Source organism: Triturus cristatus, chromosome 4_2 (assembly GCF_964204655.1).
Source record: "Triturus cristatus chromosome 4_2, aTriCri1.1, whole genome shotgun sequence".
NCBI classification, from domain to species: Eukaryota; Metazoa; Chordata; class Amphibia; order Caudata; family Salamandridae; genus Triturus; species Triturus cristatus.
This window is the reverse complement of record NC_140586.1, coordinates 688,827,003-688,838,813: the sequence shown is the minus strand read 5'-3', so window position 1 is coordinate 688,838,813 and position 11,811 is coordinate 688,827,003. Positions and strand designations below refer to the sequence as shown.

Here is an 11,811-nt window from a genome sequence, read left to right as displayed (position 1 = left end):
TGCAAGTCTAGCAGTCCTAAAATATGAACGCTGCCTCACAAGTTTCCCCTTGAAGTGGGAGATAGCCTCTAGTCTCTCTACACGTGCATCGCACAAACCCTGACACTGAAACTTTCAATGTTGACAAACACTGCGGGTTGGTGTTTTGCTTCAGTGGGAGTCCCGGCGCGAATAAGGCTGGATTGCACAACATTTGCAGGCTACAGCCGCGGCAGCACTGATAAGAAGCGGACAGAGTGAGTTCACCGTCTGCAGCACCCACTGCCACAGCGTCCGAGAGCCTCCGGTGAGAGCATCAGCGATCAGCCTGGCATTCCCTCTGCCCGCCCCGCTGCATGCTGGGTACACCGAGCAGGACAGGCGGAACGGAAAGATGGCTGAGAAGCAGAAGCACGACGGGAGGGTGAAGATTGGGCACTACCTGCTCGGAGACACCCTGGGAGTCGGTACCTTCGGCAAAGTGAAAAGCTGAGTAGCATTTCCTCCTGTTTGCGCCTGGGTCTGTGAAGTGTCACTGTCACGGTCGCGTAGCGGGTTGCGGGGGACGGGCTGGTTCTCTAACTGCGACGCACCTTACGCAGAAGCCGTAGCCCGCGTGAGATGGTTAACCTGTGGTGTTCAGGTAGCCGTGGCGCAGCTGGTTTGGAGAATAGATGTTTCCATGCGCTTGGGGCGTGAGCAGGTGTCGGTAAAAAAGCGAGAGGCAAATTGAGCTCTGGATGCTGACAGGGAGCGCGGCAGGAGACAGCCGTCTTTTTACCCCCAACTTCACCCGTGGTTTCTCCATGGCACCTTAATGCAAGAAAGAATTATCAAATACATTCCACGATTCCAATGGAAAATTCGTATCTTCTGTCCGTTTAGATAGACGTGGGTCATGCACAGAATTATATGTACCACTATTGCAAAACATAGCGCAGAGAGCAAGTGCGTGTGTCCTTTCGTCCAGCATTTCTGAAGCGTTGGTGATAACTGTTAATTTATTGGAAGCAATATTTTTTCTTCTAAAAGTTACGTGGGATGTTAACAACGGAGCAAAGGTCACAGCCAGCCCTGGGGGGCGTTAGGTCCCCCTTTAGAGTGGGGTAGGGCACCCCTCAGCGGCTCTCAATCCTTCAGGGGGGCCTCATTTAGGCCCTGGTCAAATAATATCTGTGAGATATGGGAGGCCTCGTGCCCTTCATTACACTCTGCAGGTGGGGCACCATTTAGCGCTAAGCCACTGGGCGGAATTGCTTCTCCATTTCTATTACGCCTAACGCATAGCTTCACTATACCATCATTTTTATTACATTGATGTTGTGAGAGTTGTACTTGTAAAACAGTACAGTTCCTCAGTTCTTTTTTAAAAATACAAATGACGGCACTGTTTCTGTAAGTGACACATGCGTTTTTTAGTGAAACGGGTGTGATCCTTCAGGAGTGTGTTCTGGGAGGGCAGCCAGTGATTACGCGCGAGGGTCTGCGCGCGACATAATACAGGCGGTGTTGAGTAAGCCTCAGCGTGATTTTCAGCTTTAACGCCTTATGAACGTGTTCTCTTCTTGACATTTAAACGCCGGCCCTACACTGCTTTCCTCTGAAGTGCTTTGATTGGATGAATAGAAGTAGTTGTACTTTGGTGGTTGACATTGCAGAACATGGGAAATAATACTTGGTGATTACATAGATGGGGGTGCACATGTGGCAGAGTCAAATAACAGTCAAGTTATGCATTTTAAAAAAAAAGCTGAACTTAAAGAAAATTGTCAACAAAGACACATCTGATAGCAAGTCAGTTTTGGATTTTTAATTGGTCAGAGACTGCATTTTATCACATTTAGGGGGTGAACGCATCTGCTGCAGAGAAGGTTGCGTACCTAGTGAGTTCTAAGGCGTCACAGCAGTAAGAAAGGTATGCACAAGCTGGAGAGATCTATGTGCAGTCTACTCACGGGTTTGACTCATCATCAAATAGCATACAGGGTTAGTGCACCTGCCCCAAAGAGCAGCGTGTAACATGCAGGTCACGGGTTTGTATTTCATGTAGCTAGCTCAGTGGGTTACTGTTTTTGTTGCGGAGATCCTTGTGTTATCTGCGGGTCACAAGTTACAATTCTTTGAAATATATTATTGTGTGCATAGCGATGGCACTCCTTTGGTACTTTTCACAGTCTCTTACTACAGCAGCGGACAGCGCACACCTGCGATGTGCTTGCCCCTTCTGCAGAGCCAGTGTGTGACACACAAGCCTAAATCTCAACAAAATCTACCAAGTCTGTATTGGACACAGCGAGAGGTGCGCGTGTTACCCCAGCACACACTTCTGCCTGAGCAGCACCATAGAGTGGTTTGTAGTGGCTGCAGCACACATTCTCGTGGACTGGAATGGTGAGCCTGCCAGCGAGGGCACAGCTGGTCCCGGGTGACATCGCTTTCCCAGAATGCCTGGAGGAGAGGGGCGGATGAGTTACAGATGGATAAATATACCCTCGTGTGGGAAAGGGTCCGAGTCAGAGGTTCACGGTGAGCGAGAGTGCCGGAGAGCGCTCTGGGGCCTCCGCTTGCAGCGTTTGTTGTTCCTATTCACTGTGGTATTACTTCTGTGACTGCCTCTTTTCTGTTACAGATTATTATATCATGAATGGGCGAGACTTGTATTGTAGCACTGACTCAGCAAAGAGTGCCTTGAATCAGTGAAGAGTGCATTGTATTTGTAGTAATGAATAGGCGAAGAGTGCATTGTAAGACTAAATCGGTTTACGTTTGTAGATTTTTATAGCGCGGTTTATCACTCGTGAGGGTATCCAGGCTCTGTCCATGGGGAGATTAAGTGATTTGCCCAGAATCACAGGATGTTGCCCCCCAACGAGGCTCGAACCGGATCCACAGCTCCTGAGACGGCAGCTCTGGCCCCTGCGCCACACCCTCTCCGAAGGATGTTATAAATAGGCGAAGAGGGATTAGCAGCATTGAATCAGCAAGGTGTACAGAGACCGCTTGTAAGTGTCAGCACTATTATCACACAAGCCACATGTTACAGCACATCTGTGTCGGGTACAGCCCTCATGTACCCCTCCCTTGGTACAGCGTCAGCAGTGAATGTATGTCCTGTTGCTTTCCCGGTCCCATTACGCGTGTGGTGTTTTGGGTATGCATTCTAATCCGCAACGAAGCAAAACACTTTCCCCATTCCAGGAGGCCCAAAAGAAGTAAGCGCCAAAAGCAGTTCCTTTGTGTTGTGAAACAAGATCAGCCATGACTTGCCATCTTTTTCACGGTGTGTATCGTGTTGTACCAGACAGACACACCCCTTGTGCGGGGAGTGAACACAAAACGCTGCCCTGCTCCCTCCCTTGTATTTGAGTTGAGCTCTGCATAATGCGGGTGAAGGAGAGTTCATGCAACACAGACTGGCTTCAAACAACACTAGCACGTCTACTATAAACAACCCTGACCTTTTCAGGGAAGTGACTGTCATTTCACCCTCATCTAAGGTCATGGTGTGGTGGTAACAGTTTGAGTCATTCATCTTGTCACAGGTGAAACACTTCCAAACTCTTTCTACAACAATTACAACATTTGTGAGAGCTTCTGGGATGCATCCGATTCAAGGAACTGTGTGTATTTGTGGGTGTGAAAGAGACGGTGTGTGAGAGCCTGTGTGTGTCTCCATGTTGTGTGTGTTTGTGAGACAGTTTGTGTTTATGTGAAATATTGTGTGACTGCATGTTTGTGATTGAGACTATGTGAGTGACTTCTTTTTTGTGTGAGAGAGACAGACTGTGTGTCTGTGAGAGAGACTGTGTGGTAGATAGACTGTATGAGAGTCGGTGTGTGTTTGTGAGCGGCTGTGTTTGAGTGCGCTCATGTGAGCTCTACCAAGGGCCAGGCGTGCAAAGCATTTTTACGATAAAAAACGTTCCAAATACGGAGTTTGCAACTGCAAATGTACGAATCCAATTTTAGGAGTCTGTAAACTTTATCAACTCCTAAACCAAGATTCTGATCCCACAATAAATCACTATTTGGGAAGGACCATGTTGTAGGTGGCCACTCAAAATACCGATTTGGTTTCCAATGTACTAGTGTTTTGCATCTCAAATCCAGTTGCAAAAAATATAAAAGTTACTGACTTCTTGGATTTGGAGTGTTAACTCACTCACAAGGGGAATGGTAAAACATGCATTGGTAAATCCAATAGATCTTTCCTATGCAAGAGCTATTGGCTTTGCCAGTGTGTTTTAGTCATGCTGTAATCCAGCATGGCCGCTGTTCAGTATGGCTAAAAGTTTGTGGGGTAGAGGAGAGTGGCATGGAGTTGTGTGGAGTGGCATGGCATAGGGTGGCGTAGAGTGTCATGGATTGAAGTGACGTAAAGTGGAGTGTCGTAGAATGGAGGTGTCATGGAGTAGAGTGAAGTGGAGTGGAGTGAAGTGGAGTGGCGTACAGTGAAGTAATGTAGAGTGGCATAGACTGGAGGTGCATAGAGTGGCGTAGCATGAATTGGAGTACAGTGTCGTAGGGTGGAGTAAAGTCTCGTAAAGTGCAGTAAAGTGTCAGATTAGAATCGCATAGAGCGGAGTAGAGTGGAGTGGCATGGAATGGGGTAGAGTATCGTATAATGGAGTGCTGTAGAGTAGAGTGGCATAGAATGGAGAATAGTGTCCTAAAATGTCATAGAGTGGAGTGGCATAGAGTGGCATGGCGTAGAGTGGAGTGGCGGATAGTGGAGTAGAGTGGACTGTGGTTGAGTGGATTAGAATGTCATGGAAAGTCATAGAGTGTCGTAGAGTGGAGGGTCGTAGAGTGTCGTGGAGTGAAGTGGCATAGACTGGAATTTAGTGGCACAGAGTAGAGTGGAGTGTTGTAGAGTGGAGTGGCATGCAGTGGAGTTGAGTGTCATGTTGTAGAATATGTCTCTTTACAACGCAAGTCATTACATTGCGTGCTTTTACAACACAGTTGTTACACAACCACATTGTTACATCACAGTACCATTACAATGCAAGTTGTTACAACGACTTGCTCTAGATGGCGCGTTGGACTTAGGAATAGATTCATTTACTATTCCAGCTCCAGTGTGTGCAACAGTAGGGAAGGTTTTGGAATAGCAAATGAAACTATTCCTTAGTTTAGAGCACCATCTAGAGAAAGTTGTTGTAACAACTTGTGTTGTAATGGTACTGCGTTGTAACAACGCGGTCGTTGACCGCGTTGTAAAGGTATCGTGTGTAATGACTGCATTGTAAAGGTTGTTTCCCTATGCTGTAGAGTGCAATGTAGGGTGGAGGGGTTTAGAGTGGTGGGACATAGGGTAGAGTGGCAAAGAGGGTAGTAACTTGGCATAGAGTGTCATAGATTGGAGTGGTATAGAGTGTTGTAGAGTGCCATAGAGTGGAGTGGTGTAGAGTGTCATGGAGTGGTGTAGAGTTGAATGTCATAGAGTCGACTGTCATAGTGTGTAGTAGAGTCTCATGGAGGGTCGTAGAGTGGAGGGTCGTTTAGCAGAGTGGAGTAGAGTTGAATAGAGTGGCCTAAAGCAAAGTGCCATGGATTGGAATAGAATGTTGTAGAGTGGAGTAGAATGGAGTACAGTGTCATAGAGTGGAGTCTCATAGAGTTGAGTTTTGTAGAGTGGAGTGTTGTAGAGTGGAGGAGAGTGCCTAGAATACATGGCATAGAGTGGTGCAGAGTGTAATAAAGTGGCATAGAGTGGAGTAGAGTGTCTTAAATTGGAGTGGAGTAGAGTGGAGTATCGTAGCGTGGAGTGGTGTGGTGTAGAGTGGAGTGGCATGAAGTGGATTGGTGTAGAATGGAGTAGAGTGTCGAAGAGTGTTGTGTATAGAGTGGAGGGGCGTAGTGTGTCATGGTGTGGAGTAGAATGGAGAATGGAGAAGAGTGCAGTGTTGTAGAGTGGAGTGGAGTTGAGTAGAGGGACAGAGTGGAGTAGAGTGGCGTAGAGTAGAGTGGACTGTTATGGAGTGGCGTAGAGTGGAATAGCTTAGAGTGGAGTAAAGTGTCATAGAGTGGAGTACCATAGAGTGGAGTGCTGTAGAGTGGAGCGGTTTAGTGTAAAGTGTCATATATAGTGGAGGGGCTTTGCATGGAGTGGCGTAGAGTGGAGTGGCATAGAGTGGAGTGTCATAGATTGAAGTATCTTAGAGTGTCATAGAGTGCAGTGGTGTAGAGTAGAGTAAAGTGTCGTACAGTGCAATGGAGTCGAATTTCATGGAGCAGAGTATCATGAATTGGAGTATCGTGGAGTGTTGTTAGAGTGGAGTGGAGTTATTAATATCAAAAGTGGGTGCCGTTCCTCTATTCGTGGAGCCTGAGCAGTAGGCGTGCACCATCCATCAAAGGACAATGGTGGAAAAGGAGGGGTGCTAGGAGGGGTCGGGAAACACAGGGGATCCTGCTTTTGCGGCACTAGGGTCCTCACACACCCAGCAAGCTAGGTGCTATGCTTCATCATCTGGACCTGCTCCTCGTTGGGTCGGCGCTGCAATACCCAACGGGCACCCGCAAAGGGGCTCTTTGTCGGAGATCTTTTGTTCCTTTGCCATTTGATGAAGTGGGGGTGTGTGGCCCGTGAAAGTGTAGATACAGTGAAGTGTAGTGAGTGCGTTTTTAAAAAAGTTTGGATATTCCAAAGGGTCATTTTATTCAGGTTGGTTATCCGCATTATTAAAAACTGTTTGAAGAGTGGCAGCTCCCCTCACGTGAGGGTTCAGTTGAAGCTATGCTCAACTCTCTGTGGTCAACATGTTTCTTGCCTAATGGTTATGAAATACCGTGGCCATTCATCAGGACCTTGGAAGTGAAAATCTATCTACAATTTGTGGTGCTGCTAATTGCTAACTACCACTAGGGAAGGGCACTACCTCGAGTTTCTCCAGTAGTGCTTGATGAGGACCTCCCTGTAGTCGGAGTGTTGCCTCAACCGGTGCGGCGAGTCAGGGAGACACCTCGTGGGATGGTGTCATGCCCATCGCGGGGTCACGGTGATCCACCTACCCTCAGCGTCTGCACCGGGAAGAGTGGAGTGGAGTGCCATAGAATGTTATAGATTGAAGTGTCGTATAGAGAGGAGTCATGTAGTCGAATAGTGTTAGTGGAGTGTCGTGTAGTGTCATAGAGTAGAGTAGCCTACAGTGAAGTGGTGTAGAGTGTCATAGAGTGAGGTGGAGTAGAGTGTCACAGAGTGGAATGGAGTAGAGTGCCTTAGAGTGGAGTGTTTTAGAGTGGAGTGTTGTAGAGTGGAGTGTCATGGAGTGGAATGGCATGGAGTGTTTTAGAGTGAAGTGTCATAGAGTGATGCAGAGTGGAGTAGAGTGGAGTGGCAAAGAGTGGAGTGGAGTGTCGTAGGGTGGAGCATTGTAGAGTGGCATAGAGTGAAGTGGCCTAGAGTGGAGTGACATAGAGTGGAGTAGTGTAGAGGGGAGTAGACTGCTATAGAGTGGGTATAGTGGAGTAGAATAGAGTGGAGTAGAGTGGAGCCACAATGCATATAGGGGACTATACAGTGCACAAACAATAATTTGTGGAAATAGCATCACCAAGTGTGTTGATTTGTTTTGATCATTTAGAATATTTGTTTCCACCACACTCCAGAATCACAAACAAATTGATTCTAATTCTGATATATTGCACAGTTAATTTACAGACTTTTAAATGTTGTTGTGTGCTAGGAAAAATAACATCCTACAGCCTTTCCTTCCACATGGGTACCCTACCCAGCAGGTTTGTCATGTAAATCCTCACACTTTTAAGTCAAAGAAAAAAATTAAACACCAAGCTCCCTCAGAAGACAGTCTTTCAGAAAACAGAGCCTGACATTTTACCTCTGTCTTTGAATGCACAGCAAATTTGACAAGGTAAAAATACAATTTAAAGGCCTGTTTACAGAAAGCAGGCAATCGTAGAACAATACATGAAGTGATGGTGAACAGGCTATGCTCCATGGGAGGGACACAGACGTGCTGGACAGCCTAGAATAAATAAAGCCAGCAAATAGAAAGCAAGCACATGTTAGTTACAAACCACAAAGCCAATAGTAAGCAATGTGTGGAATGTATTCCCAGAAAAGCCTTCAGAATGTCCCCAAGATCCCTTTGCAAACCAGACAGCTGAGCTGTCTGGTAGGCTTTGACCTAAAAAAGTTGTTGAGAAGTAGGCAGTGGTCCAGGGGACCACTCCCTGCTCTGAAACAAACTTAACCAAGCATTGGCAAAGACAATAGGTCACACTTTGGGGTAAAGAAGCTCTGTAGCATGGCAAAAAATAAGCACAATGATGCAGCTATCGTGTTATTTTGTAGACATGCACATTTGTGAGGATGTGTGCATGGGCATGCATTATCATGCATGCCACATACAAAATGACATAGGCGCCATTTTTTTGGTATTTACAGAGCCAAAATGGATTGGTAATAAAATTGGTAATAACAAATTGAAAAAGAAGTAGCATGAAAGTGCTTTTTCTTAAGGCAGAGCTGCAGGCAACCCATTGCTTCCTGGTCTGCACCCCCCAAAAATATAGAAAAAAATGTATAAAAGAAGGTGGATGTGGATGGGAGTGATTGAGGAGCGGGTTCAAAGAAGCAGTGGGGATTGAGCAGAGGAAAAGAAAAGCAGCACGCGCAGGAGAGCAACACGGGTTGTGGAGGCAGGATGCTTGGCAGAGGGAGAATCATGTGAGAGAGCTTGCAACACGTGGGAGGTGGCAACATGGTGTGTGGGTGTTTGGTGTGGGGAGAAGAGTACAAGAGAGAGAACTGGAAAACAAATGCACTGTTATGGAGTGTATAAGCAAAAAGAAAAAAGTAGTTCCCCAAAATTGAGCTGTAGGATAGAACCCAGCCAATCTGAGAGCTGGTAAAGAGGCTAAGCCCAATGGAGGGACAAGAGCAAGAGAGAGAAGCTGGGAAAGCCATTGCATAGTAAGCAATCAAATGAGAGTGACAGTAAAGCGAACCATTGGTAAGCAATGGGTGGGGTGTTAGTCCTTTTAAGTTCTTGCTTTTGCAACCAGACATCTCGGTCTGTCCGTTCAACTTGACATAAAAAATGTAAACAATTTGTTAAAAGCAACCCTCTTCCTGTAAGGAAAATAAATTACTTTCTTTAAAGGCAATCACTAGGGGGGCGTGGCCAAGATGGCGGAGCGGTAGGACGCGTCTTCTCCTGCTCCTGCCCGCCGTCCGCCCGGAGAGGCACCGCGCGGCCCGTGAGGCGTGCGAATCGCTCACTGTGACCTGGGTCCTGGGCCGGTGGGGAGCCTCCGGCGCTCAGAGGACGGACAGAGGGCCAGAGATCCGGCGGTGTTAAGCGGAGCTGGCACCGGCCTCCCCGGTGTTGGGAGGCCTCAGCATAGCGGTGGGCCCTGCTGGGCGGAGCCGAGGCCAGCGTCGGAGCTCACGGCTGCGGCTCTACCTCTCGGCGGGGGCTGCCCGTGGGGGCCCCAGCAGCGCGGGCGCCTGGGGAGTGCTGCCCGGCCCGGAGATCGCCAGACTGTGCGGCGAGGCACTCAGCCGGCCTGCGGTGACAGCGGGGATCGCTGGATGGAGGAGTGGCGCACTGAACACAAACGAAAGCGGAGGTGAGCGCGCCAATTGCAGCGGACCCTCGGCCCCTTGAAAGGGCTCCCCCGAAGTTGTGGGACGACGGTTTTGGGGTCTGAGGAGGCACTGGGAGCGGCGAAGTGTCAGCGCGACTGCCGAAGTCAAGGTGAGGACATCGGGACCAGAGGAGTGGTGAGAACAGCCCCGCAACGTGGTGCTGGCCGCGGAGGTGGCGACCGTTGGCGCTTGGGTGAGCTGGGGCCGCAACGCGGGGGACGCATCGGCTGCAGGAGGGTGGACACCACAGGAGGGGGGAGCAGAGACTGAGAGGCCAAGCTGGTGGCGCTGGATGCGACGAGCTTGCCCGGCAGGAGACACGGTCGGGGCAGGGTTCGGACCGAGGAGGCCACCGGGGTGCGGCGCCCCGGGACTCGCCAGGCGGGGGCACCCCGTGCTCACGTGCACCTTACTGCCCAGAGGATCGGCCACTGAAGTCGAGCGGCGGGGTGAAGCGGCCCTCCTAGTGGAGGGGGACTTTCTGGGGATACTGTGGCAGATCGCACGCCGCTGCCGGCGACCGGCCTGAGCGCTGGACTTGGCTGAGGTGGGCCCCGCTGCTGAAGGGGTCTGCGCACGCGGCTGGGGAGCCCCTGGGGGTCCCCCCCTGCGCACTCCTCCTGACAACGGCTTTGATTGCGGACCCCGGAGAAACGGCGGAGGAGGGGAGCATGTCCAAGACCCGACCCCCCAAGGGGAAGCCTACGAAGGACATTTTCGGTCGGCCTCAGTCGCCCGAGCGAAGGCTGGCGCGACGCCTACCGTTGCGCCCACCGGGCTTCCCTCAGGCACCGGAGAGGAGCCCATCACGAAGGCATTTTTGGAGTCTCTGTTCCTCACCCTACGTGAAGATATCCAGTCAGTGAAAGCAGAATTTGCGGCTGAACTCAAGGACCTACGCAAGGATGTAGATGGCGTGGGAGAACGAGTAGCCACCCTTGAGGAGAAAAGTGACGTGGCAGTAAACGACACGGCCCTGCTTCAACAGGAAGTCCTTAGATTGCGGGATCAGAACATGGACATTCAACTGCATCTGGAGGACCTCGAAAACCGGTCCCGAAGACATAATATCAGAATTAGGGAGGTCAAGACCACTGACGACACCAGGGATCTGCTGGCTTTCACTGCGGCCCTCTTCCGGCACGTCCTGGGGAGCGGTCTGGACACAGATATAGTCTTAGACAGAGCTCATCGGGTGGGCCCGCCCCGGGGTGCCAACGCCCCGCCGGCGGATATCCTGGTGTGTGTACAGGACTTTAAAACCAAGGAGTTGATTCTAGCCAAGGCCCGAGCCCTTCATCCCATTTCTTTCCAGGGCCATACCCCTGTCCTCTATCAGGACCTGGCCTTGATCACCCTCCAGAGGCGTCGGCAGTTCCGCCCCGTCACGGAGCACCTCCGACAGCGGGGGATCGCGTACTCATGGGGGCACCCCTTCTGCCTCATATTTCGTCACGAGGGGAGGCTCCACCAGATGCGCTCCCTGATAGAGGCGTGCCGACTGCTGGGCCTGGCGTCGCCGGAAGATGCGGATGACGACGGTGGGGAGGCGTCGGGCCCAGAGCTTCCTTCATCTGGATGGCAGAGGCAGTCTAGACGGCGGCGTTCCCGCAGGCCGGCTCACTCGGAGATCGTACTGAGTCAGCAGGCGGCGCTGACCGCTTCGACGGAGGCGCTTGCTGGGAGCGACCACACGGCCACGAGTAGCTAGAGTGCGCCTTTGGCGAGAGCTCCTGTTCAGCTTCTGTGCTGGTTCTGGGTGGGCGGCGGGGGGGAGAGTGCTCCTCCAGAGGCTACGAGATGGACCCCTGTTCACTGACTGACCAGTTGTCCTGGGACAACGGACTATATCTCTTGTTGCATTTTGGTTGTTGGTTATTTAGGTTGTTGGGGAGGACTCTCCCTCTTAATTTTGTTGGGGTTCTGGGGTTGAGTTGGGAACTGCTACACTCGTCCATCCTCCTCCCCTCCATAGCGGGGTGTCCTTCCAGTCCTACGCGGTATCCTAGATGTCTCGGTGTTGCAATCCAGCTTAGGCGCTACGCGCTACGCTTCGGAGTGCCTCCCCCTCACACATTGAATGCCCCAGAAACCACTTAACGTCCTGACCCTTAATGTGCGGGGACTTAACAATCCGGTTAAGCGCAGGGCGGTCCTTTATTTCCTGGAACACTCAGCCGCAGACCTATGCCTCTTACAGGAAACACACCTCA

The 11,811-nt window shown here is 50.4% G+C and overlaps 1 protein-coding gene across 1 annotated transcript in view; it reads left to right on the top strand.

Moving 5' to 3' along the window:
- Positions 1-208: 208 nt before the first annotated feature.
- The window catches only part of PRKAA2 (protein kinase AMP-activated catalytic subunit alpha 2), a 343,505-nt gene continuing 331,902 nt past the window's right edge, over positions 209-11,811 (top strand). The window contains exon 1 of the mRNA XM_085602513.1: positions 209-467. Coding sequence (XP_085458639.1) covers positions 374-467 — 94 coding nt within the window. The 5' untranslated portion in view covers positions 209-373. The remainder of the gene's footprint in view (positions 468-11,811) is intronic.